The sequence below is a fragment of the Botrytis fragariae genome (assembly GCF_013461495.1).
Source record: "Botrytis fragariae strain BVB16 chromosome Unknown tig00000255, whole genome shotgun sequence".
NCBI lineage: Eukaryota > Fungi > Ascomycota > Leotiomycetes > Helotiales > Sclerotiniaceae > Botrytis > Botrytis fragariae.
Genome location: NW_023501004.1, coordinates 83,617 through 110,316, shown reverse-complemented (window position 1 = coordinate 110,316; position 26,700 = coordinate 83,617). Strand labels below are relative to the sequence as shown.

The 26,700-nt window shown below is 32.0% G+C and overlaps 6 protein-coding genes across 6 annotated transcripts; 3 read left to right on the top strand and 3 right to left on the bottom strand.

Annotated features, from left to right (window-relative positions):
- Positions 1-4,215: 4,215 nt before the first annotated feature.
- On the top strand, positions 4,216-4,440 carry Bfra_011812 (uncharacterized protein; the record flags this gene model as incomplete). Its single annotated transcript, XM_037342138.1, has 1 exon — positions 4,216-4,440. The coding sequence occupies one exon, from the start codon at positions 4,216-4,218 to the stop codon at positions 4,438-4,440; it is 225 nt and encodes a 74-aa protein (XP_037187796.1).
- A 2,044-nt stretch (positions 4,441-6,484) lies between these two features.
- On the top strand, positions 6,485-6,823 carry Bfra_011811 (uncharacterized protein; the record flags this gene model as incomplete). Its single annotated transcript, XM_037342137.1, has 1 exon — positions 6,485-6,823. One exon carries the CDS (start codon positions 6,485-6,487, stop codon positions 6,821-6,823), a length of 339 nt encoding a protein of 112 aa, XP_037187795.1.
- Positions 6,824-9,003: 2,180 nt separating this feature from the next.
- On the bottom strand, positions 9,004-11,339 carry Bfra_011810 (putative atp-dependent rna helicase ded1 protein; the record flags this gene model as incomplete). Its single annotated transcript, XM_037342136.1, has 4 exons — positions 9,004-9,036; positions 9,112-9,641; positions 9,743-11,121; positions 11,191-11,339. 4 exons carry the CDS (start codon positions 11,337-11,339, stop codon positions 9,004-9,006), a joined length of 2,091 nt encoding a protein of 696 aa, XP_037187794.1.
- A 2,283-nt stretch (positions 11,340-13,622) lies between these two features.
- Bfra_011809 (putative proteasome subunit beta type-2 protein) lies at positions 13,623-14,500 on the bottom strand (the record flags this gene model as incomplete). Its single annotated transcript, XM_037342135.1, has 3 exons — positions 13,623-14,074; positions 14,131-14,288; positions 14,469-14,500. The coding sequence occupies 3 exons, from the start codon at positions 14,498-14,500 to the stop codon at positions 13,623-13,625; spliced, it is 642 nt and encodes a 213-aa protein (XP_037187793.1).
- Positions 14,501-14,842: 342 nt separating this feature from the next.
- Bfra_011808 (putative rrna processing protein rrp9 protein) lies at positions 14,843-16,579 on the top strand (the record flags this gene model as incomplete). The annotated part of the gene is made up of 1 exon (XM_037342134.1): positions 14,843-16,579. One exon carries the CDS (start codon positions 14,843-14,845, stop codon positions 16,577-16,579), a length of 1,737 nt encoding a protein of 578 aa, XP_037187792.1.
- A 777-nt stretch (positions 16,580-17,356) lies between these two features.
- Positions 17,357-19,018, bottom strand: Bfra_011807 (putative u4 tri-snrnp-associated protein; the record flags this gene model as incomplete). Its single annotated transcript, XM_037342133.1, has 1 exon — positions 17,357-19,018. One exon carries the CDS (start codon positions 19,016-19,018, stop codon positions 17,357-17,359), a length of 1,662 nt encoding a protein of 553 aa, XP_037187791.1.
- Between the last annotated feature and the right edge of the window lie 7,682 nt (positions 19,019-26,700).

Below are 26,700 nucleotides of genomic sequence, written 5' to 3'. Positions count from 1 at the left end.
AAAGACTAGAATACAATCTAATATCGATTTAAATACTAATAAAACTAGTTTTAATAAAACTCTTTATTACAAATATTACTTTAAAAAAGGATATTTAGAATTCAAATACTTTATAAAATATCCTGAATTAAAAACTAATAAAAAAAACAATAAAAAGTATTTTAATTTAAATACTAATATTAATTCAAATAAAAATTTGAATAAACTAATCTCTAGTAAGTAATTAATAACTATAGATTATTATATAGGCTTGGTTAATCAATCTCTTAAATTTAAATATAAATTTATATTAGATTCTAATACTATAAAGTATTATTTATTTAATAAAAAATGATTTATAAATTATAAATTATTAAATAATCATTTTATTATTATAGTAAATAAGGAAAAGCTTTATATTAATAATATAAAAGATATTCTTATTCTAATTAATAATAAATCTGAAATATTATTATAGAGAATATATTATATTTCTTATATAATCTTTATTTTTATTAATTCAAATAAAATAGTTTAAAAAGAATAGGCTAATTATATTATTCCATTAGAAAATAAGATTAATATTATAAATAAAAAGGTTAATATACAAATTATAATATTCTAACTAATTAATATATATTATCTTAATTTTAAAATGAATTTTAAATACTTTAAAAATATTAATACCCTTACAATTGAAGAAGAATCAATTCAAGAATTGAATTTATTATTAAATAAAATTGATTTAAATCTAATTTATAAGAGATTAGATTATATAAATAAGGATTATATTATTAAATCCTTAAATATCTAATTAAATAAAACTAATTCTATTTTAGAAATATATAAATCATATAAATTCAGTAAATTCTATTAAAAAATAAGCAAAAAACCCTCTAAAATACTTGAAATAGATTTTAAATTCGAAAAATTCAGTTTAGATATAGTTAGATCTTTTAGAATTATAGAAATTAAAAATAAAAAATATTTTTTAATATTTATTAATTAAATTATTAGAGCTATATGGATATATTTAATTAAATTCAAATTATAAGTATATAATATTCTAATAAAGTTTTATAATCTAATTAGAAATCAATTTAATATTAATATTAAAATATTATAATTAGATAATATTTTTAAATTTCTTTTGAATAAATAGTTGAATTTTATTCGAGATTATGGAATTATATATAAATATATAAGTTTATATACTTATTTATAAAACGGAATAATCAAAATATTAAATAAATATATAATTGAAAAACTAATTTATTTAATTAAAGAAAAAGAGATTTCATTCTATTTATAATTATATTTAGTTAAAGTTATTATTTATATCAAAAATAGAATATATAATAGTTTTATTAATAATTTATTATTTGAATTAATATATAATAAGAAGTTCAATTTAAGTTATATTAGAATTCTAAACTTTTTTATTTATATAATTAATAATAAAAAGATTTGTAATAAAAAAATAGATTTTCAAGCTTGAAAAAGTATATTAGTAGGTTTTGATTTGTTTAATAATTATTTAGTTTATATTCCAATTAATAAAAAAATGATTAGTTTAAGAGATATTGATATTCAAAAAGATCTTATATATTCTAATAAATATAAAGATTAAAATCTAAAGTTTTTAGAAAAAGAAAACCTTGAATTTCGATTTATTCAGAATATACTAGATATTAAAGATACTACTAGTATTAATAGTTCTTTAACTAATTCCAAAATAAATGAAAATAGCGAAAATAATAAAACACTTAATTATATAAAGATTAATACTAATAAACTTATTCTTAATAAATCTATATTTAAAAAGTTAATAGAATTTATTATATAATAATCTAAACAAATAAAAAGTCTAATCCCAAATAATAAAAATATTAATAATAATAAAAAACATATACTTTCCTATTATAGACTTACTTTTTCCAAATATTTTAATTCAATCAATAAGGGGGTGAATATCGAAATAGATCAAGAAGATCTTTAATTAGCTTTTAATATAAAGCTTAAAACTAATAATAAAATTATTATTAATAAGTTAAATTATATATTAATTAAATCTAAATCCTATAAAAAAGCTATTAACTCATTAAAGAAATATTATTAACTAAAAGCAATGAAATATAAGATTAATATTCTAGAACTAAATAAAACCTAAGATATTATTGATAATTCGAATAATAATAAAACTCTAAGAATAAGATGAATATATAAGATAAAGGATTCAAAAGAATTTATTGAATTCAAAACTAGATTCGTTATTAAAAGATTTGAATAGTTATATAGATTAGATTATATTGATATATATATATTAATAGTTAAATTAATAATCTAGAAGCTATTATTTATATTAGCTTTTCAAAATAATTAGCTAATCCATAAAATTGATATAGTACTAGTATTTATATAAAACAATATTGATATATTACTTTTATTAAATCTACCAAAGGAATTTAGCAAACTAAAAAACAAAACTTTAAAGCTAAATAAAGCTTTATATAACTTAAAACAATTGATTAGAATATAATATTATACTTTAAAAAATGTATTAAATAAATTAAGCTTTATAAATCTAATTTCTAAGAAATATATTTTTATTAATAAAAATAAGAATATAATTCTAAGTATATATATCAACAATATTACTATAATAGCTTTAAATCAAGAGATTATTAATAAATTTATTAATAATCTAAAAAAATATTTTAATCTAAAGAATTTAGGCTTTATAAAAGACTATTTAGGGATTCAAATTGAAAGGATTAGTAATATACTAAAGCTATATTAATCAGAATATACTAAAAAGGTATTAGTTGAATTCAATATACTAGATTCTAATCCTGTTTTTATTTTAATGGATTCTAAAATAAAGCTAATTTATAATAAAGAAAAAGCTAATAATAATAATATTAAATTATATCAAGAAATTATAGGCTTTTTATTGTATTTAGTTTTTAGAACTAGATTCGATATAATATTTTCTATATCTAAATTAGTTAGTTTTTTGTTTAATTTTAGTATAAAATATATTCAAATTACTAAAAGAATATTGAGATACTTGAAAGGAACTATAAATAAGAGTATAAATTATAATAAGATTAAAAACCCTTATATTCAAGGATTCTATAATGCTGATTATAGAAGGAAAATCAATATATATAAATCCATTAGCAAATATATATTTATACTGGGGAATAAATCTATTAATTGGAAATCCAAGTTACAGTCTATAGTAGCTTTTTCTATAACCGAATCCAAATTTATTACTATAAACCTAGTAGCTAAAGAAACTGTTTATATTAAAAAACTATTATTAAAACTTAATTTATATAAATAAAATAAATTTCCTTTATATACAAATAATCAAGTTATACTAATATTTACTAAAAACCCTATATTTCATAAAAGAAGTAAGCATATAATAATCAGATTCTATTATATTAGAGATATTATTAAATTAGGGGATTTAAATCTAATTTATATATCTACTAATAATCAAAAGGCTGATAGACTTACTAAGCTATTAGCTTGTATCAAATTAATTGAATTTACAAATCAAATCAATTTAAATTAAGATATATAATAAGATTGATTTAATATATTTATTAAGGAAATATATAAAAATCTATAATAAATCTATTAAATCATTTATTAATACCTTATTAATCAAGAGATATCTTAATAACTAATATATTTGTAATATAATTCTATATTATAAAGTTATATTATTATATAGTTATATATTAATATTTTTTATTAAATTGATTTAGAATAAAATAAAATCAAATAGAAGTATATAGAAGATTATTATTAAATTGATTAAATTTGATTGGTTATACTTTCTTTTTATTATATAAAATAATTCTATAAGATTCGATTTAAATCAATTTTATTTATAAGTATTAAAGCCTTAGGATTTCATTATAAACTATATAAATCTAGAATATTCTTTAAAGAAAACCTAATAGGAATAAGCAAATTAAATTCAATTCAATCTATTCCTATAATTTGATTTTAGTTCTATTATTATATTATATATTCGATTTATTCCTAAGCTAAATCTAACTAAGTCTTCCACTAAATATTATAATAATATTATTTTATTATAATATAAGATCCTACCTCCAATACAACCCAAAAACCACCCAGCTTAAGAAGACATATATAACCGAATATAACGTATGTATTGACGCTTTGATTGAAGGCACTTGGGCGAAGCAACAAATGGGTTATGCTGAATTGGCAGCATTGGGGAAGGAGATAATCTGGGATCTTATTGTAATGTGGAGCAACATCGTGAAGGGAGGGTCAGACTTTGGTCAGGTTGAAGAGGATAAAGGAGTGAGTGAAGAAGATTTGATTAACCTTACTATTCTAGGAAAATTCCTGGACATTGAAGAGGATTTCTTTGAAAGGTTGAGGAAGATTAAACACGGGAAAGTCCAATGATGTCAAGGAACATCAATGCGGAAATGTAGGCCGATATCATCTACTTACCTACAATCTCACGAGGAATAGAATATCGAACGGATAGGTCTTACCATTGCAATTTGCATATTTTAACGTATTCTAGCATTGCCTTCTGCGATTCATCGTATCTACACACACACAACTATTTTTTCTCTAGATAGTGGTTGAAACACGAACTAAAGTAGAATCAATAAGTTGTGTTAACAGCTATTACTAGCGAAATTTCAATCGATGTTTGCGATACTCCTGGTTTTGAACGGAGAGGAGTTTCAGGTGTGTGATCTGTGTTGGAACTTCAGGTCGCATTACACTAGAAGCTTTCAACGAGTTCAATTGAATCATTCTAATGGCTTGAGATACCGAGTCAATTTTGAATCAGGTATCGCCTTCAAACATTGAGAGCTTTTGGTTGTTTGACTGAAGCCCGGACTATCGGAAAATCTGACGCGGAGTGCTGTCCGTCTAATCTTCTGGCAGAAGTGATTTCGTTTGTCAAGTCTCAATAAGGTAAGATGCTGTATACAAGCAACATTTGTTATCGCATTCTATGTCTGTTTTGCTTTCAAGAGTGCTTACAATGCCGATGAGTGTCCTCCCTACACCTGTTGTTGGGGAATATGTTTACAATTCTTCTACTCGCTTAATGAAGCGAGGGAACAAAACATTTTCATTGCCCGATCTTGCGAGGAAAGGTTCTTACAGTCTGTTCTGCATCCTCAGCCTGACTCATGTTTCTATCCCTCGATAAAGACCATCTAGAACATCGTTACTACGCGAGTGAAGATGAATTAATCAGAATTAAGTAGTAAGTGGATAGGAACAATTAGCATTGGTGAATGTAACCCCATAAAGAAAACACACCACGCTTTCGGCATGGAAACACAAAATCGACACTGTATTTTACAGACTTTACAATTCAAGCGCCATCTACACTTACTGGCTCGATGAACCTTTCTTGACTGTTAATGATCAGCCTAGATACAAAAAAATTGAGATCAGGCCGTAGAGATAGTAATCTATTGAAGTTTCAATGTCCCACACTCTTAAGAATGACGCGCATTAATTTGAATAGCCGTACTGTGGAAATTTGTTTTTCTTGCACCCCCCATACTATGCTTGTTGATCTAGATGAACCGATAACAAATTTTTATGGAGGTCCGTTGGGGGCTTTTGAGCTGTGGTGTTGGTCAGTCGTGTAACATGTGAAGTTCCTCGGCAAAAATTGCTAAGATCACTACTACAAAGTATATATTCAGTAGGTCCAAACATCTCCACAATCTGGCGCAATCTGAAGATCTGTCAGGGACGAAACTTAACAAGCACATACTTATCAAATTATGGGTATTCATTGGAGTCTGGGGTTCTGGATAAAGTCATATTCTTATCGGTGCGATTTTGCCGTTCTTTTATTGTTTCATGTATGCATGTCGTCCGAGAATTATTTCGGACCACATACCTCAGGGAACTGCGATTAACGATTTTACTGGTCACAATGTCCCCTTGGACCTTCAAGATTATCCCGCATACAAGCCATACGTATGCTTGAATTACGATTGGACAAAAATATCGTGGGGGTGATTGAAAAGAGTGTTAAAGCCTGGATGAGTGTAAGCCGCAGGGGTTAGCGACACGGCAAAAACCACCTTGGTAGGTAAGGATTTTCCGGAGAAAGCTTCAATTCGGTAGGTAGCAGAATATGTTTATTTGAAATGATAAGGCACTACATATTGAGATTCTTTTCTAGATCCGGCACTCAACATTATAAAGGTTATTTCATTCTCCCGTTCTCTACAAGTCATTTACTTAGCGTTTGGCGGCAAGAACCCCACGATTCATTCTTTTACATTCTACGGACCTTAAGTTCTATTCTAGTTCTCATATTATATTTGCAGTGTAAGAAGATTCCATCCCTTATTTACTTTCATGGATGTTTACTGATATTCCCCAGGCAATTATTTTACTGTTTCTGAAAGTTTTCACATCTACACATTCAGAATCTACCACAAGATCACCAAAATACACAATGCAATTCTCAATGCTTGCCCTCATCCCTCTCCTCGCTCTGGCGACGGCCGCTCCAACCGCCACTAAAAGTAGAGCAAGCCTCGTTCAAACCTGTGCAAAGGCCGACCTCGGTAAATCATGCAATGCTGGTTTCATTAGTGGCGTTGCAGCAACTGGCCTTTGTACTTCTACTATCATTAATGTTGAAAGTGGCATATTTGCCTGCTCTGTTGAGACAACAAGCACAGCGACCTCTCCTAGAGCATCCACCTCAGTCTATGGTAATGCAGCAACGGACAAAGGAAAGCATTTGAAGGATTTGAGAAGGATTGTTGAAAGAGGTATCCCGGTGTTTTGAATTCGGATGGAGTGAAAGCGGTTGAATCATGAGGGAGGATAAAAGAGAAGGAAATGATATATGCTGGACAAACTTTGGATCAGATCTTTTATTTCTTACGCTCTTTAAGCAAAGTTATTTTCTTCAATTGACGGGATATCGAAGTGGCACACAGCGGGATGTGAATGAGTATAAAGCACTATGAACGAGTAACAAGTCATCACTTGACTATTCACTAAAAGTTAGAATGTACTTACTATTAGCTCATTTTATTTTTCGTTGTTAAACACTTCTTTTGGATATTAGGGTATTTTAGCCAGATACACGTAGGCGTCTTTCCAAAAGGATCAATTCAACTATTTGGAGCACTCAAGTCATTTGAAACATTTAAATCATTTAGAGCATTCAAATCATTTGGATGATTCAAACCATTTGGAATATTCAGGTTATTTCGAATGCTGGAGTCATTTTAGATATTGGAACCATTAGAGACATTAAAACCATTGAAGGAATTGAACCTGTTTGAAGTATTGAAACCTTTATTAATATCAAAACCATTGAAAACATTGAAATCTTGTAATGTATTAAAATCTTCGAAGAAATTGAAACTGTTGGAGATATTGAAATCACATGAAGCATTAAAAGCATTCGGGACTTTGGTATTGCGTAAAATACTGAAATCGTTTGAAGCACGGGAATCATTTCAAGCATTGAAATCGCGTGATGCCATCAATGAAGACAGGGAGAGAAGGGTAAGAAAATGAAGAGGGAGTAAGGACAGGGAGATAATGTCCTTTGTAGGGAGGAAAGAAAAACCAGTGTAGGGGGACGAGGGTAGGAAGACAAGGGGATATAAGGATAGGTCAAGGAGATAATGTTCGTCATCTAGAGATAATGATAGGGGAAAACAAAAGATCAGGAGTACAAAGGCGGGGCAGGGAAATAAGAACATGGTAAGGATAAAAAGACTAAGACAGGAAGATATAGGTAGAACAAGAAGATAGGAGGGAACCATGGACAAAAAGACGTGGAGAGAGATAAGAGCAAGAACAAGGACAAAAGAGACTAGGTGGAGGGAGATGAGGCAGAGGCAATTATAGACATATCAAATTGCACCGGTAGTATCACCTAAGACAGAGCATTGTTTGTGGAAAGACTTTTCATATTCATTCAAAGTAATTAATCATCCATCGCATTCCATATTTCTTTTTTCCTCCATCAATCATATGAAGCAGACTTCTTTCTGCCGTACCTGCCAACTTTTTGGGTCTCAGTCTCAGCCTGAATGGACAGGAGCACTTCCGAATGCCATCAGCGTTATAGAGAACAAGCACCAACTCTTCCCTTAAATCTTTTTTAAGAAGAGAAATGCCTATTCTATGTTGTGCCACTGTCGTATATCGATTTGATCGTAAAAGACGCCCACTCGTAGATGATGTGAAAAATGAAAAATGAAAAAGTAAGAGGAAAGCCTTCAATTCAAGCTCTCAAATGGTATCCTCCCTTGCCATGTGTCTTATGAATGAAAGACAACGAAGAAGAAAATATCGAGAATATGAATCCCACTTTTCTTTCTATCTAGAAATGCAAAGTGCAGCAAAATGCAATGTAAAGAAAAAAACGAAACTATTTGCAAATCTTCCATAGTGGAGGACTCATGATCCATGGAAATGCTGAAAGCAGGACCAGTAAGGTTTTGGAGAACATGTCTATCGTAATGCGTTTCTTGGAAAACCTAGATGAAAGCTTATATAGCTCCCTAATCCAGGTAATAAAAAGCATCGTGACCGGTAAGCAGTAAAAGGATGACATCTCGTGTCAGCCGTCTAACTGCCTTTCTATAATGGGTATCGATGCGAGGCGACAGTCATAAACAAAAGACAGGTTCTATCGTATGCCGATCAATGGTCGAGCGAGACCACGTGTAAAATCCCGACTCTATCGCTGAATGCAAGAGAAGACTTTAATCGTGGGTATCGCTACCAGAAAACAGAAAAAGCGCAGAATAATTCGTTGAGGAGCAAATGTAAAGCTGAGGTGTAAGAAAAAGTCGACAGAGAAAAGCAAGTTTTTTGGTGAGGATATCAATGAGAGGTACAATGACCATCAATATCCACTAAACGCCTCCGTTCAAGATCTAAAGAGTACCGAAATCGAAATAAGAATTCGAGCAAGGAACGGAAAGCGTTTGGTGTAGGTTTTTACCACCAGCTTTGGCCGCCACCACCAGCAGACTGAGGGAAAAGAAGTCAGTGATTGTTTTATTGCGAGTTGAGCATTCGAATAGATGAATGCGGAATTGAACTTACTGGGTTGCCATAACCTCCACCATTGCCGCCACCGTAACCACCACCACCACCACCACCATATTGTCCTGGAGGAGGACCGTAGCTAGCTGGAGCAGGTGGACCACCGAATCCACCACCACCACCACCACCATATCCACCGGATGCTGGAGGTCCACCGAATCCACCACCTCCGTTGAATCCACCACCACCGCCACCTCCGCCGAATTTACGGAAATCACGGTTGGCTCCACCACCACGTCCACGACCACCTGATCGACCTCCTCGTCCACCACCAAAGCCACCACCTTCACGAGCAATGTTCTCGAGGAAGGATGGAATCTCTTGATTAGCTTCCTTCAATAGTTCAATAAGATCGCGACAGACACCACGGTTTCCACGGTTGAAGAATGCAGTTGAGATACCAGTGTTACCAGCACGACCTGTACGACCGATACGATGAACATAGTCATCAATGTCGGTAGGAAGGTCGTAGTTGACTACATGCTTAACATTGGGAATATCAAGTCCTAAGAGGATAAAGTTAGCATTGCCTATTCAAAAAGAAAATCTTTTGAAAGCAGAGGGTGTAGAGGGGAAAGCGGGGAAGGGGGAATCAAAATCAGAGAGAAAGACCGGAAAGGTTACAACATACCTCTGGCTGCAACAGCAGTAGCGACGAGAATTGGGCAACGGCCATTTCTGAACATCTCAAGAGCACGTTCACGCTCACGTTGAGTACGATCACCGTGAATGGAGGTGGCAGGGAAGTTTTGGTTGATCAAGAAGTCTGACAAGGAATCGGCCATGCGCTTAGTCTCAACGAAGATGAGAGTAAGACCAGCACCGTGAGTGTGGAGGATGTCCAAAAGGACGGAACGCTTGTCAATGTCCTCGACGTATTCAACCTTTTGAGTAATGTTCTCAGAAGTAGAACCAACACGACCAACAGACAAGAAAACGTAATCCTTCAAGAAATCACGGGCAAGCATTTGGATATCGCGAGGGAAGGTGGCTGAAAACATGAGGGTTTGACGGTTTTGAACACCTGGCATGTCCTCACCCTCAACAATTCGTCGAATTTGTGGTTCGAAACCCATGTCCAACATACGATCAGCCTCATCAAGAACCAAGTACTTGATGTTTTGAAGAGAAATGCGGCCACGCTCAATCAAATCGACAAGACGACCTGGAGTAGCAACGAGGAGATCACAACCACGTTCCATTTGGCGAAGCTGAGAACCAATATCGGCACCACCATAAACGACACAAGGGCGAACCCAGGATCTGTAGGCGAATTTGCGGGATTCATCGTAAATTTGGGAAACAAGCTCACGAGTTGGAGCGAGGATCAAGGAAGTTGGGTAAGCCTTGCGAGTGCGTCCGAAGCTTCCTGCAGCATTAGCTGGAACAGGAGATGGACCGGTTTGGAATGCTTGAGACAAAATGGGGAACAAGAAACCACCAGTCTTTCCGGAACCAGTTTGAGCACAAGCCATCAAATCACGTCCACCCATAACAATTGGGATAGAGTATTTTTGAACTGGGGTTGGGACCTTGTAATGTGCTAACTCAATGTTCTTGATGAGATGATCATCGAGAGGAGGGTTGGTGAACTTGAGGACTGGTTCTGGGACATCTTGACCAGATGCTTCAACTGGGATATCATCGTACTTTTCGAAGTTGATACCGGTTTGTTGCTTGGTTGGATCATCGGCAACACCGAAGAGTTCACGTTCTAAACGAGCGTTGGCAGGTCCAGCAATGTGTTTTCCATCTCGCCATTGTCCATCTCCACCACCACGAGCTTGACCACCACCACCACCACCCCCAGCGCCACCGGCACCTCCTGCACCTCCAGGGCCACCAGCACCAGCTGCAGGGTTCCCATAAGCGTTCTTATTGAAGGATGGAGGACCAGATGGGTTCCAGTTGTTTCCACCTCGTGGTGCACCGTTTCCACGTGGGGTGAAATCAGGAGCGTTAGCCCAAGATTCACCTCCAGCTGGGCGTGGACCATTAGCGTATCCGTTACTAAAGAAAGAAAACAAGTCAGCACATCTATCATTACAAATGTATCTGATGAAGATTGGGATAACTCACCCTTGAGGGGCCCAAGCACTACCGTTCAGGTTTGCTGGTGGACCACTTGGAGCAGGGCCACCCATCTTGCCTCGCATGTGGGGAGGAATATATGATCGAGGTTCACCACCGTTAAGGTTGAGACCATTCATGTTGAGTTGATCCGCCATATTGAATACAATTCTAGAAGATCGAAGTGGTGTAAAAGTTGTGAGGTTATCGGGTATCGATTGATAAGCGTTCTTCGTAATTCGGCCGTAGTATTATCGAACAAATTAGGGTTGACTTTCAAGAGTCTTTTTTGGTAACTTGTAAACCTCTCGTGTAAAAAGACAGTCGAGATGATAATCAGAAATCTAAGAAACCGAAACGCAATGGGAACGATCAAAAAGAAGAAAATTTGGATGAATTTGTTGCTTCCGTTCGTCTTTTATAAATAAGAAGAGTAAGGAAACGTGAATGTTGAGACAATCGTCAAACTCTTTTTCACTTGTTTTCTTAATAGCCTTCGAAAGAAACTTCAAAGACTGAAAGTAAGAAAAAAAGAAATAAATTGATGGTAAAAAAGAAGAAGTTGTTTGATGGTGTCGGGATTGAAGAAGGAAGAGATTTTATTTTATTTTGTGTGTTTGAAGAGGAAGAGTTTCGAAGGAAAAGAGAAGAATTTTAGTAGAACCACCTTAGTACTCCTCTCCTAGTAGAATTTTCGATTTTTGACCAAGTGCGTATTCAAATCGTGGTAACTGGGTAAGAGAGGCAAAAAAAGAAAAAGGCGGCTAGTCTCAATTGAGCTAAGCGGCGAGGAAGACCCTGAGCTAAACCCTTATCGATAAGCTTAGTAATGATGAACCAATGAGAAATCAAGGATCTTACAGTTTTTGACTAGGTATGACCGTATGAGAGAAAGGCAATGTTTGATATCATCCCGCCGCCCGCATCGTATTCTGTTCTATACCTAGTAGTAAAATGAATACCTGGTGTCCAGGTACCCTACCTCTTTTTATATACCTACCTGGGTAATACTTACTGAAAGAACAACAGTCATATGTTTGCAGCTACCCACTCTCCCACTCTACTTCGACTAGATACCTACTACTCATTCATTCAGTCTTATATCTATTATTTACCCAGGTAATACTCAAGATTTTAGCCACTGCAATTATTCCACTTGTACATTTGATCTGGATGACGCTCCGCTGGGCCACTGCCGTGGAGGCTTCTTCGCTTCGCTCCATTATTTTATTCCTACCGGTAATCTATTGTACCATATAAGTCTTGATATATTATATTGATCTAGCTGCCGCGGGGTAGCTATATGATACGTGATTTCTAGAAATTACCTACTTCTCTTACCTTTCTTCATTTCAATTATTTGACTACTAGGTGCTCCCCCTCCCTGTCTGATCTTGACGCGAGTAGGTTCGTGTCAAATGACGTCGCACAATCATCATTTATGTTTCAGTCGAACATCGGGGGCGAGTAGTGCAACCACTATGTAATCTTACCACACACTGTCGCTAGAAAATCATACCAATACGTTCAATGGTGGATGAAGGATCTAGATATGATTTTAGATCAGTCTATAGGTATAAGCTCTGTTTAGACAGGCAGTACTGTATTTACATATTAACAGCAAATGGCACTCATAAGATCATGGTGTATGAGTCTTCCTGTCAGTCTCAAATCTGCTTTCCCCCTCCAGACATCCACTGTATCTACACCCTCAAATATAAATAACCATCCTACAATACCCATCTCGGTATCAGTCACTACGCATATCTACCTATCTTTTTGGGTGAAATGAAAAGAAGCATTCGCTAGATTAAAGATGCAGGCATGTTCTAGACTGTCGATCGATCTCCAACTCCCAGAATAATGAAGGACATCTATGAATGTGGCCTCCATCTAAGTTTCGGCTATAAAAAGGAGAACCCACCCGAGACTGTACTTCAAGAAAGAAGTCTTTGGAAAATTACATCTTCTTACTGGGGCATGTGAGGTTGGAGTCAATGTGTAAGTTGAACTTTACGCTCTTATCGTGGTTGATCTTTGTCCAAACCGTATGGAAGATCAATACTAGTCGCACGCAGCAAGATGCGGACGATGGAGAAAGAGGTTAGGCATTGATAAACCTTAGGTTCAAGATAATTTCTGCATAAACCCGGCAAGAAGACTGGTAGGACTGAATCACAACGTTTGCAAATGGTGTGGATAAAAAAGGTAGCCACCACGGCAGTGGTCCCCCGGAAGAGCCAGCGGAGCGTCATTTCAAATATACCAACAACTTCTAGACGGATCAAATCATAATGCATTTTCAGTAACGAATCATGAAAATAGGTTTCGCCATTTTATGCCATTTGATGCCACGCTAATATACACCCATACCTTAATTCATAGTTTATCTCCTGTGTCATAAAAGGGCCCTCATAAGAAATCATCCTCGAATCAACCCTTTAAGGGCAGTCAATTCTCGCACTGTCATCATAATCAAGTTCCTTAATTCCCTCCTTCGTAATAACTTTAACAGTCATTCCCTTGAAATCAATCGGCAGCCTCCTCTTCAACTCATCTGTACACATCCTCAAAACCTTCATTCCTTGTTCGAAATCAATGTCTGGGTGATGATGTTTGTCAAGAATAGACAAGCAGTAGTATTGTGCATAGCCGTGAGCTGCATATGGAAGGGGTGCAAGTGACGCTAGGTAATCGAGCCAGTATAGGCTGGGCTTGTCGGTAATAGGATCAACACCACCGAGGAGAAGGTTGACATTATATGGTTTGCGGGAGCGAAGGGATTGTGCTAATTCACCACGAACAAAGTGAGCGACCGCGGACGGGGAGAGATCGATGTTGTTGCGCATGGAGTAAAGTTGAGCGTTGGCTTGAATGTATTCAGCGAATTGAACTGTGAAGCGCTAATGTTAGCATATTATTTTGTTGCAGAAGACCGTGGACAGTTACTTGTATCTCCAGCCTCTCCAGAGAATGCCATCAAGGTATGTTGGTTTAATGCTCTTGTCTTGTCATCTGAAGCTTTGAGAATGGTTGCACCTCTCATGGCAGCTTTTGAAGCCGCAATGATGGTGAAGTCCTTGCCAGTTATTCCAAGTAAGACCTCCCTAAGAAAATGATCGTGTCAGCGCAGTCTTTCTTCCATAGACATTTTTTTTTCATTCAAACTTACATATTGATAGTGATTTAAGTTGTAGGATGAAGGTTTGGATTGTATTAACTATTGAGACTTTGGAGCTCCAACGCGTGTAGCTCTCGCTGCCTCATCTAATCTGGCGCTAACATACTTATGTCTTAGCGCCACAGCTTGAACATCCATTCTATCACCCCTCTGATTGTAAGAATGAAGAAAGTCCCAATTGACCAAGTTTCAATTTGATCATAATTCTTTTTCTAGAGATGCATCCAGATAATCTATGAATGAATCTACATCTACCTAGTATCTTTTCTCTACGAACATGATCTGTAACTATTTTGATGTATGAATCTATGACCTTTGATCTCTAGATGCGTCACGTGCCACAAACTCCATTTTGGATCCACTCAATCCCTGTCTCGAAATTCTGCGGCAGAATAATTCTACCCAAAAAATTATTTTGATAGGACGAACATTTTTCTGTATTTTCTATCGTGACCTTTCCTTTTCACAACCACCACAATTATGTCTTCTTTCTTCACTATACCCAATTCCCAAAAGAAGAGGAAACGAAACGATGCGCCAGAAGTACCGAAGAAGAGATTAGCTGCCTCGAAAGCTCCCGCGAAACAGCCAAAACCTGCGAAAAACCCCGAAAGAGATGAATCAATTTCTGGAAGTGACTCGGAGAGTGAAGGAGGTCAATTGGACGATGACGTTGCAGATCTCACCTCGGATGATGAACTAGAGGGAGAGGGAGAGGAAGAAACTGCGGCGGAGCGCAGGCTGAGATTAGCAGAAAGATATTTGCAAAATATCCGGGAGGAGGTAGCAGATGATGAAGTTGGGTTCAACGCCGAGGACATTGATCGAGATTTGATCGCCGAACGTTTAGAAGAAGATGTTGCGGAATCGAAAGGAAAATTATACAAAACATTGGCGGACGAATTAGAATTCGGGGAAGCATCGAGTTGTCATTTTAAGAAGGATTCGCATTCATTTACGGGTGTAGCTACATGTGCACCATATGTTTATACTGTGACCAAGGATATGTGGCTAGTCAAATGGAAAATACAGGACTTACCAAGGGACCAATATCCGCAAAAGAAGGGCAAGAAGAAGAGCAAGAAACCTTCACCACCGCCGAAGAAAAAGCCTACCCTAGTAGCTTCAGTACGAGGCGATCAACGAAAGTCGAAAGTGACATCCTTCATGGGACATACCGACGCAATTATTAGTGTGGCCGCCTCACAAGATGGTAAATTCGTCGTAACTGGTGGTGTGGACCGAAAGATTATCGTTTGGAATGCCGAGACTCTTCGACCCATTCGAGTTTTTTCGCAACATCGAGACGCAATTACAGGTTTAGCTTTCAGAAGAGGAACAAATCAATTATATTCCAGTTCAAAGGATCGAACGATCAAAATATGGAGTTTGGATGAAGGTGCATATGTGGAAACTTTGTTCGGTCATCAGGATGAAGTTGTGGATATTGCTTCTCTTGCCCAAGAGCGCTGCATATCAGTAGGCGCTCGTGATCGTACAGCCCGTTTGTGGAAAGTGGTAGAGGAAACACAACTTGTTTTCCGTGGCGGTGGAGGTGAGAAGAAGTCTCGTCACAAGAATAATCCTAATGACCTCCGTACTCTTGAGGGTAGTATCGATCGTATAGCTATGGTTGATGAGGATATGTTCATTACTGGAGGTGACAACGGATCACTGTCTCTTTGGACCATTCACAAGAAAAAGCCAATCTACACATTGTCTCAAGCTCACGGAGCAGATGAGCCAATAAAACCTGAAGAAGCATCTGCAGAAACCGACCCCTCCAAAAGAATCGTACCTCGTCCCTCACCCCGCTGGATTACCGCTCTAACCACAATTCCCTATTCTGACGTCGTACTGAGTGGTAGTTGGGATGGTGTAGTCCGAGCCTGGAGAGTCAGTGCCGACAGAAAAAGCCTTGAATCAATGGGGCCTGTTGGTCGAATGGCTGACACCACTATGAATGGCGCAAATACCAAGAAATATGGATTCCAAGCACCAGCCCGCGGCATCATAAATGATATATCAGTTTTCGAACGCGGTGATAGGGGAAAGGATGGTGTATGCATCATTGCAGCAGTAGGAAAGGCCCACCGTTTAGGTAACTGGCAAAAGGCACCAGCGGGAAGAAACGGAGCAGTGATATTTGAAGTGTCGAGGAAACAGATAACTAATGGTGTTAATGGGCATGCGGATGAAAACGGGAAGGAGGCATAATATGCTTTGCAAATGTACAGTTGGTGATCAATTGGCCCGGAGGAGTTTTGTCATATAAAAGGCTGGATGCATGATATCTTCATTTGTGATTATGTTTACTTGTATGTATGAAATCGAGGTAGATACATAGCTCAATAATGAGGTAGCTTCTGGCTCTTGAAAATCTTGATGAGAATCTTGTGCATGTGCATGTGATTGTATTGTGTTGTGTTGGTTTTGGTATTCATGAACATGTTTCATGAGTGTGAACATACTTGTAGCTAGGTAGTGTACCCCCATCCCTTTCCCCAAACGTTTCCCCCTTTCCCCAACCGAGCAATGTCAAACCGTGAGCCATGTGTCTCTGGTTTTACCAGGCAATAGACAGATATGGCGAAGTCGGAGAATCATTGTAAAGAACGATACTCTCATGAGCGGACTAACCCCAAGAAGAACCCGAAAAATAAGACACTTTGCGAGAAAGATGTAGAGATCATCTTTAATAAATTTGGGGGTTTCACTGTCTTTATGGTTGTTAAATCTCTCGGTATCATTTCTTGACTGTACTATACAACCCCTTCATCTTGCGTCTGGTATCTCCTCTCGTTCCACTTATTCATCACCCGATATGTGTACACTTTGTTCGTGTTATAGCCCAGAAATATCTGGGCGATCAAATTTGCAAATGAGTTTGAGGGAGTGCAGTGGTTGCCAATGAAGAAGTGGAAGTTGAATCACCAACTAAGTCTTGTTGAGGCAGGACCCTGATGGTATATATTACCGCATTTTGAATCCCCCTCAATTAGCTTTGCCCTTCCCTTTCCCAACAACTTCTCTTCGCTTCTCCCAAACCTGCAAGTAACTCTCTCCTAAATGCAAAAATTCTCTTTGCCCTCCTTCCACAAATAGGTCCTGCACCACCTTCCACTCTCCCGTCGCCTTATCTCTCAGTTGCACTTTCCAGCTCCTCTTTTCCGATTCTCCTTCTACACTATCTTCTCGCCCTCTGACTGCTTCATGTACTATATTCGCAACTAAATCGTACCATATTGGTTCTCCGGGTCTAGCATGTTTCATGTCGGGTTCAATATACGGCGACATATCGAGATTGCGCGCGTCGAAAGTCACAATTGTTGGATTGCGTTCATCGACGAACTTGTTATGCGAGAATCGTTTTATGTGAAAGAGGAGAAAGGTTGGTAGTGGATGGAGTAATCGGTAACGTTTACGCATATTGAGATGTTCTTGCGCTTTTAGACCATCGTATTTTGCGAGGATACTGGTCAGAGGAATTTGAGGGATGATGTTTCGTTCTAATTCGTCTTGAAATAATGGCGCTGGAGGTAAATCTAATGTAAGTAGCATGAATCTACTAACATCAGTTTTGACATCTGCATCTTCAAATCGTAATCGATCACCAGCATCGGCTTTGGCGGTAATAGCTTGAGATTCGACTTTCAGCTTTCCTTGGAATATCTTCTGTATTATTGAAGAGCCAGGTTTAGTTTTGGAACCCCCAAGTGCGAGATGTAGGTTGTTGAGGAACCAGGAGAGGAAATCGACAGGGTCGGATTGGGTGGTTAGATTGAACTTCTTGTTTGATTTGAGGGATATCTCTTGAAGAAGTTCGTGGGGAGAGACATGAGATTTGAAGGCTCTTGGATTCCATATCTTTCGGAATAAAATCGATACTCGTTTTATGAGTTCCGCCTTGTTGTGAAAGTCCTCCAATAAAAAGAAATTTCGAAGAGGCGGCACATGAGAAAGTGCTTGTATTACCACATTAAAATAGTCGTTGTCCTTGATATTGTTCATACCGACAAAACCTGGTATATATTCTTTACCAGATAGAGTCCAAGAAGATTTGGCCTCACGATCCATAGCCATAACCTGCTCTCTTGTGTATGTAGGATCAGATACAAACTTTATGTCGTCCAAACTCTTATTTTTAACCTCGTATCCTTCTGGTAGAACGTAGACCTTCTGTGTTTGCATATTGATGAATACGTGATGTCCTACCTCAAGAGCATGGAAGTAGGCATGAGATTTTGTCCCCCGACCCTGATAGTATTTCCCGCATACTAAACAAGCGTATACGTTGATATTTGAAAGGGAAATCGAACAGAGCTTTTCGAAATCGAAGTCTAAGACATTGCGATTGATGGTGTCAAGGTATAGATCGTCGTAACCTTCCATTGGTGCCTTTTCTCGAGGGACCACAAGTTGCAAGTCTTCATTTTCAACTTCAAGGTCTTCCATTCCATTTTTCAACTCCTCCTCATCCTCAATCTGCACTGGTTTAGGTTCTACCGTCCTCTGTCGTTTCGGGGTGGGTTCTGTTTCCAAATGCGCTCCATTGATCGAATCGTCGTCATCACTTTTTGTGCCGGCATTCGCAGAGTCGCCATCGCGTTCTTTACGCTTCCTAGTTGGGATATCCATATTTGTAGAACTTGGCATGTTGATATTAAAGATAGCTTTGAAAGATGCTCTAAGGCGAGGCAATTGGAGATGGAAAGTTAACCTCGCTTGTTATTTATCTGTAGCCTTGCGCTAAATTTAATTTTGGGTGTTGAAGCTGTCTAGCTCCAGGGGCAATGACCACGTTAAAGCCACACTCAAGCCACACCAACTCCAAGTCACTCAAAACAACATCACATAACCTTACTTCCAACCTGCGCCTTTTTTCCAATTCAAATACACAACTACCAAAGCAAAGATGTTCTCTTAAGAAACTAATCCTATGATACGGTTGATTCTCGACAATTAAGACTGAATTTAAAAGAGATTCAAAACCATCTACATTGGAGCGAAGCTTGCCATGAGGGGTTGTGGTCTTGCCCTCATGATAATAGTTCATCACTTTGTATTGTATACTCAATCAATCAGGTAACAGTTGAAATCGATTAGAAGAAAACGATGCTCCACTGATCTTCGTATGAGCACTACCCTGCCGTGGAGGCGAAACACACACCCGGAAGAAAGTACGAGCTCGTGCATTGAGCAGTAATCGGACATCAAAACAGCACCACAACCAAGAATGTTGACTGCTATACATTCTCCTCAAATTACGCAGTAGAAAAAGAGTCATAAAAGAATAATGGTGCGCCGTAGGAAGTATCATTCGATATGAAATTACGGCCCTATCTCAATCACGGTCATCGTCTTTGTCCACCCTAGGGTTCAACGAACTTGACTGCTTTTCCAGAGCATCTTCCGCTTCCTTCATGGAACCTAGAATTGTCACCGCACCTAAAATATCATGTGGTGCATTGTAGATCTTCAAAGTTCAAAATCCTATCTTTGTACCGTATTATTACTTCATCGCTTTGGCAAACTCCATATGTTGATCGTACAATACTTCCAAGGTGCCAGTTGAAATGAAACGAGTATCTGGAATTCTGAACTTTTTCCTGCTGGGAACTCATAGATGGTTTCTGTTTTACCCTGAAAGTAAAAATCGACTTGCACTACATTCTAGAATTAACCCTAACATGTAACCTGTCTTGTCGTTTTGATGGCTGTTCAATATCATTCCGTTAGGCACCAAATCTATTCATAGGCTCCAGAGAACTCCGGCTCTTGGTAAAGACAAAATTCCTTTCCCCTCACTGCGAGTGAGATCGCGTGTTATTTTCAAGAAAACTTGAGTACTTGTAAATTTGCTAGATGAAATAATATCTTCGAGTAGAACATTGAGTCGTTGCAAACGTAGGGGTATACTATCAAGCCATCCAATACCCTGTGGTGGCAAAGTTAATATTCCGGACGAAGAGAAATTCAATATAAACCCCTATACAAATTTCTATTTTGTATATTATAATATTAATATATATATTTGTTAATAATAAATAGAGCTTTTTATTACTAACAAATTAAATTGGTTCTTTTTGCAACCTATTTATTATTGAATTTTGATGGAAAAAATGAAAATATAGTTATAAAATTGATTGTTTTGAAATCCAATTATAAATAAATATAAAAGTAATATTATTGTAATATAAGGTATTTTCTATTTTCTAATCAAAATAAAGCTTATTCTATAAAATCAATATTATAAATTTATTTCGATAACTTTTACAATTTCTTATTATTTTTATTCTTTTGATGATATTTTTTATTTCTCTCAATTTTATAGTTTTCAATTTATTAAATCTTTTATTAATAGATCTATTAATTATTAAAAAGTTCTATTTCCTATATTTTTGTATAAAGCAAAATTCCTATATTATTATAATCTCTTTCTAATTATAGTTTTATATAATAATTTGTATCCTTTTATATCGCTCCCTGATTTTTTCTTCTAAATATTACTATATATATGAATCATTATAATTCTTTATTAAAATACTTTATTTAATTTTCATTTCTATTGTTATATTAATATTAATCCTTACTTTTTTGAAGAGCTTTATAGAATTCTTATTAATTAGCTATTATTTTAAATCTTTCTTTTTAAAATATTATTTAATTAGATTAAGTTGTATATAACTTAGATTTATATTAAAAGATATTCTAAATATTATTAGGAATTTTAGATCTTACTTTAGATAGCTTTTTTTCTATTTATAGTAACTCTTAAATTCTAGTAAGTAATTTATATATTCTATTTGTATTAATTAATTCAATAAAGCCTTATTTATATCAATTATATTAATTATTATACTTTTATAAATATTAATATATCTTTCTATTAATTATACCCAAAACATTTATTTTAAATCTAAATCTCTAATTTGTATTACTATTCTATATTAGAATTTTTTTATTTATATATAAATAAAAATTTAAGAAATTAGATTTTTATATTTAAATAAAGCAAAAAGTATTAATTGATTTTATATACTTTTATATAATCTTTTTTATTTTAATAATATAATTCTTAAAACATTTATATAAATTCTCTTGATTTTTATTTGAGATTATCTATATCTTTTTTCAATATCAATCTTTTATAATATAAAATATATATATCTTTTAATAAAATAAAGTTCTTCAAATAGAATTCAAATCCTAATAGATTTGCTAAAAGAATAATTTTATTCTATATCAGGAACTCCTTTTATTCTATAGCTTTATATCCCTTTTAATATTTATTTATATATTTAATATCTTATTCAAATTACAAGGGAATTATATATCTTACCTTTTCTTGAATAATATCTAATTGGTATTATTTTTTTTTTGATATAATATATAATACTAAAAACATTTTCTTATTTAATTTATTCTTTCTTTGATTCTCTAAATTATATTCAATATCTTCTGAATCTAATACCTATAATATAATCATATTCCTTACTCTATATAATAAAGAATTTCCTTTTTTAATATTAATAATAATACCTTATCTTCTTATTATTTCTACTTCTTTTTTAACTCTTTAATTCTTTTCTTATAGAATTTCTTATTATCCAGATTAAACTATCTATCTTCTTATAAAAAATAAAGATTCTATATTATATTCTATAAAATATAATATATTATATCAATCCTAATATTCTTTATAAAATAAATTAACTCAAATTTGAATAATATAAAATTATATATAAACTCTTAATATTTATCTTTTACTATCTTATTTATTTATATTTCTTCTTATTCTTTTAATTAAAATCAAATATTATTCCTTAATTCTAGACCCCTATTTTATAATTGAACTATAGTATATAGAATATAATAAAAACTATTATTAGATTTGCGAATATTATAGATCATATAATAATAATATAGGTAATATATATTATTAGGTTTCTTTAATCCCATAGCCTCAGTTTTTTTAAAACTATTCTTAAATATAATAATAATCTATATATATAATATAAACAACTTTTTTATAAAGAAGTTATATAACTAATACTTAAAACTATTATATTTATTTAGACTATAAATACTCTTATCTAAAATCAGTATTTTATTTATTATAAATTATAAAAAAAAATCTCAATCATTAATTTTTTTTAGTTCTAATATTAAATAAGATAATAAAAAGTTTTGCTTTTTCACTCACTTATTTGAAGAAAGATTGAAATTAAATAGAATAATAAAGTATATATAATAATTATTAATTTTAGTTATCTAAATATTATTTTATAATAATATTAAAGCTATATCTTTTATTATATTTCTAATTAATATTAATTTATAAAGATAGAATATAAGAACATCTTATTTCTGAAATAGACCAAGCTTCTTCCTATAGTAATTCTAATATAAATTATTATTAAAGATATTTTCTTATTCTTTATTCTTATTTCAATTTTCGATTTTATCAAAACTAATCTTATAAGTTGTTAGATACTTAGCCTTAGAAAACCTGAATTATATATTTAATCTTTTCTTTAAAGAAAAGAAAAGATATTACTTTCTTGAACATTTCTTTCCTCTCTTATTCGTTTTTTTATACTATCTAAATTCCTTATATAATCTATAGCTATAGGAATTGTTTGTATTCTTACTTCCAATATAGATTATATAGCTTTTAATATAGTAATTAATTCATTTAGATTATAAATCTATTTTGTTTTGAAACTATATATTCTTTCTCTAAATACTTGAAAGAGGATTAAAGGTATTAGTAATATAATCCCTATATTTTATAATAAATTCAATTATCTTTTGTTATTTAATATGTATAATTTGTATTTCGAATATAATTTAATTAATTAGTATTTTAGTATTTATTGAAGGTTAGTTTATTATTAAATAGAATAGAAATACTTAAATTACTTTAGTTTATTTGATTCAATTTATTGTTATTATTAGATTCATTACTATCATTCATATTATCATTATTTAGATTTTTATTTGAATTATATTATATATAATTTAATTCTCGAATTATAAACTCTAGATCTATATTTAGTTTAATTTATTACTTTCTTATATCTTCCCCCTTTCTTTTATTTAAAAAGTCCTTTATTACCTAAATTTCATTTAATATTCTTTTAACTTCATTCTTTATATACCCCCAAATAATATTATTATCTTCTTCATTATTTATATTAAAACTAGATATCTCTTTTAAATATCAATTATTACTATTAATAATATAAATACTAAAAAACTACTTCTTTCGATTATATCTATAAAAGATAGTTTAATTAATTAATTTGTTAATTGAATATTTTTAATAACTATATACTTTCTTTAATTTAAAAAAATAAGTATTTTAATTATTTTTGTTTATTTATATATTAATATAATACTTTTTATTGATATGTTTTTTGATAATTCTTAAAGGTTATGTTTTATTATAATAATACCTATATAGATAATTTTCGAATTTATATTATAATTGGTAGTAATATTATTATTATTATTACTATTATTATTATTATTACTGTATATCCCTTTTATTTTGAAAATTATAAATAAAAATAATTGTTCAGTTTTTTTATATTATACTTTGAAAAAATATATAGAACTTAGTATACTCTTCAGAATTCTTATTCTCTTCTAGAAAAAAAAGTAAATTTCATATATTCTTACTTCTCTGAATTATAGCTTGCTTTAATTACTAGAATCTGTATTGTTTTGTATTATATTTATACTCTTTCTATAAATAAACTTATTATTTATATAGACTAAAAAAAGAAAAACAATTAGAACTTAGTTAGTTCATTAATTGATTTAACTTTTCTAGGGTTTATATAAAGAGATTCCATTAAATAGCTTTTTATAAATAATTAAATAATTAATATAATAATTTCTTAGAGTATCTAAGTATATTAATAAGGATTTCAAAATATTTGTTTAATAAATAAAAAAATATAAGTAAAAAACGCAAATAAAAAATACAAATAAAAAATGTAAATAAAAAATGTAAATAAAAAATATAAATAAAAAATACAAATAAAAAAGATTATTAAATCTAAAAACAAAAATTATTATTAACAATTGATTTTATCTTTTAACAAATTATCTAATTATAACCTAATAATAGTATACTAAAGATTAAAGTCTGTAAAGTAGTTTTCAATCTATAATATACTTTGCTCCAATAATCCTTTTAATATAGAAAATTATGAATTCATATTATAACCTATTTTATTATTAATTTAGATTATTAAAGCTTAAAAACCTATAAAAAAATGATCTATCTTATTTAACCTTTTCTAAATGTCATTATTGATATGCTCTTTTCATTTATTAGAAATCTCGAATCCTATTTCTTTTTTTAATCGTTTTATTTCCTTTTTATTGAAATCATTAATATCTATTTTTATTTTACTATCTTTTTCTTTTTTCTTCTCTTTATTTATCTCTTTCTCTTCCTCTTTTTTATTTAGATAATTATTATTATTAAACTTATTCCTATTATTATTATTAATAATCTCAAAATCAAAAAGATTATTGTCTTCCTCCTATTTACTCATTTCAAACTACAAATCGATATTACTATCAATTTCAATTAAAGGATTAAATAAATCAACTTTATTTAGAATAAGTTTATTTGCTTTTAAATTAGGTTTAAAATTATTAAAAGTTAATAAATAAATTAATAAATATTATAATCTAATATCTATTTTTTTATTTTTATTAAATCAAGAATTTTTTTTTCTTTTTTTTTTCCAATACTTTTCGATTATTTTCATTTGCATTTTAATATAATAAAGATTTTTTTAGTTTATTAATATAATAAATGATTTTAATTCTTATATTCTCTTTGATTTTATATATTGTATATATATTAGAGGGAAAATTCTATTATCTTTTTTATTTATAAATAGAATAGAAATTAAATAAATATTTATTTATATTTTTGTAATATTTATTAGAAGCTTTATTACTAATACTTTTTGATTATTATAATTATCACGGAGGATAGCTATGTCACTTGGTCACCTTGATTAGGAAGTAGGTATATATAATAATAATAAACTAGATTGATTTGAGGTATAATTATAAGAATCATATCTATCTTATATACCTGAATCAGGTAATGGAGTTGCTTAATTAGATTAATAGAGCTTATTAATATTAATAATAAAAGAGTGTTTTGTAATTATATAAATAGATACTTTAGAGAAATATTATACTCAATTATATAATGTTATATAAAATAATGATTTCTGTAATACACCCTCTAGATTAATTAATATTTTGATAATTGTATTAAGTGATCTACAAAGTAAACAAAGGAAAATTGATAGGCAATAAGTGTTACAAATATTAATAAATATATTTTCTGGATAATTGCTATAAATTTGATCTACTGAATAGGTATATTTATAAACAAAGGAGATTAAGGTATATAAGATATATAAGTTTTATAATAAAACAAATGAAAAGCTAATATGTGAATATAAATAATTACTAAAATGAATATAGATCCTTGAGTGAGTAATTTAATAAATCGGTTTTTTATATATAAATTAATTCTATATTATTATTTATTTAAATTAAACAAATGTTTTTAGGATTTAATTTGAAAGATGATTTTATATAGTGTTTCTATAGTGTTAATAGAAATTAATAGAATTTGAGGGTTATAGAAACTTTTAAATATAATAATTGATTAATATAAGTATAAGATAAAGATATTTTCTATCTTTTAAGCTTAGTTTTTGAATCATTTTTATTTAGTTTTCGTTATACCTTTTTTAATTCGAAAATTATTTTTTAAAAGAATTATATTTCTATTATTTTATAAATTTTTTGTTATTAAATAATTCTTTTAGATTTTGATTGATATATATAAATGGTTATATATAATCCCTTCGCAGTTTTCCCTTTTTGGAATTTCCTATTACTCTATTTGAAAGTAATAGATTCTCTAGTTTGTTGAATGAACTATATAATAATATTAAATTATATTTTTTTATTATTATTTGCTTAGATCGATTTAGAAAAAGATTATTTATACAAAAATCATTTAGTTTTGATATATTTGAATATATTAAGGATTCCTTGAGAACGATATATAATAATAAACAGAAAATGTTTTATTTGTTTAATAATAAAATCAACTATATCGTTATCTCGTTTATAGATTATAAGGATTCATTTGTTTTTTTTATTTATATTTCTGATTTTGATAAGCTTTTCTTATATAATAAGAATTCTAAAACTTCATTTTCTTTTTTCTATTCTGAGTTTTCAATCCCTAAGTCTAAATCTATCTTTAAAAAAGTATTAAT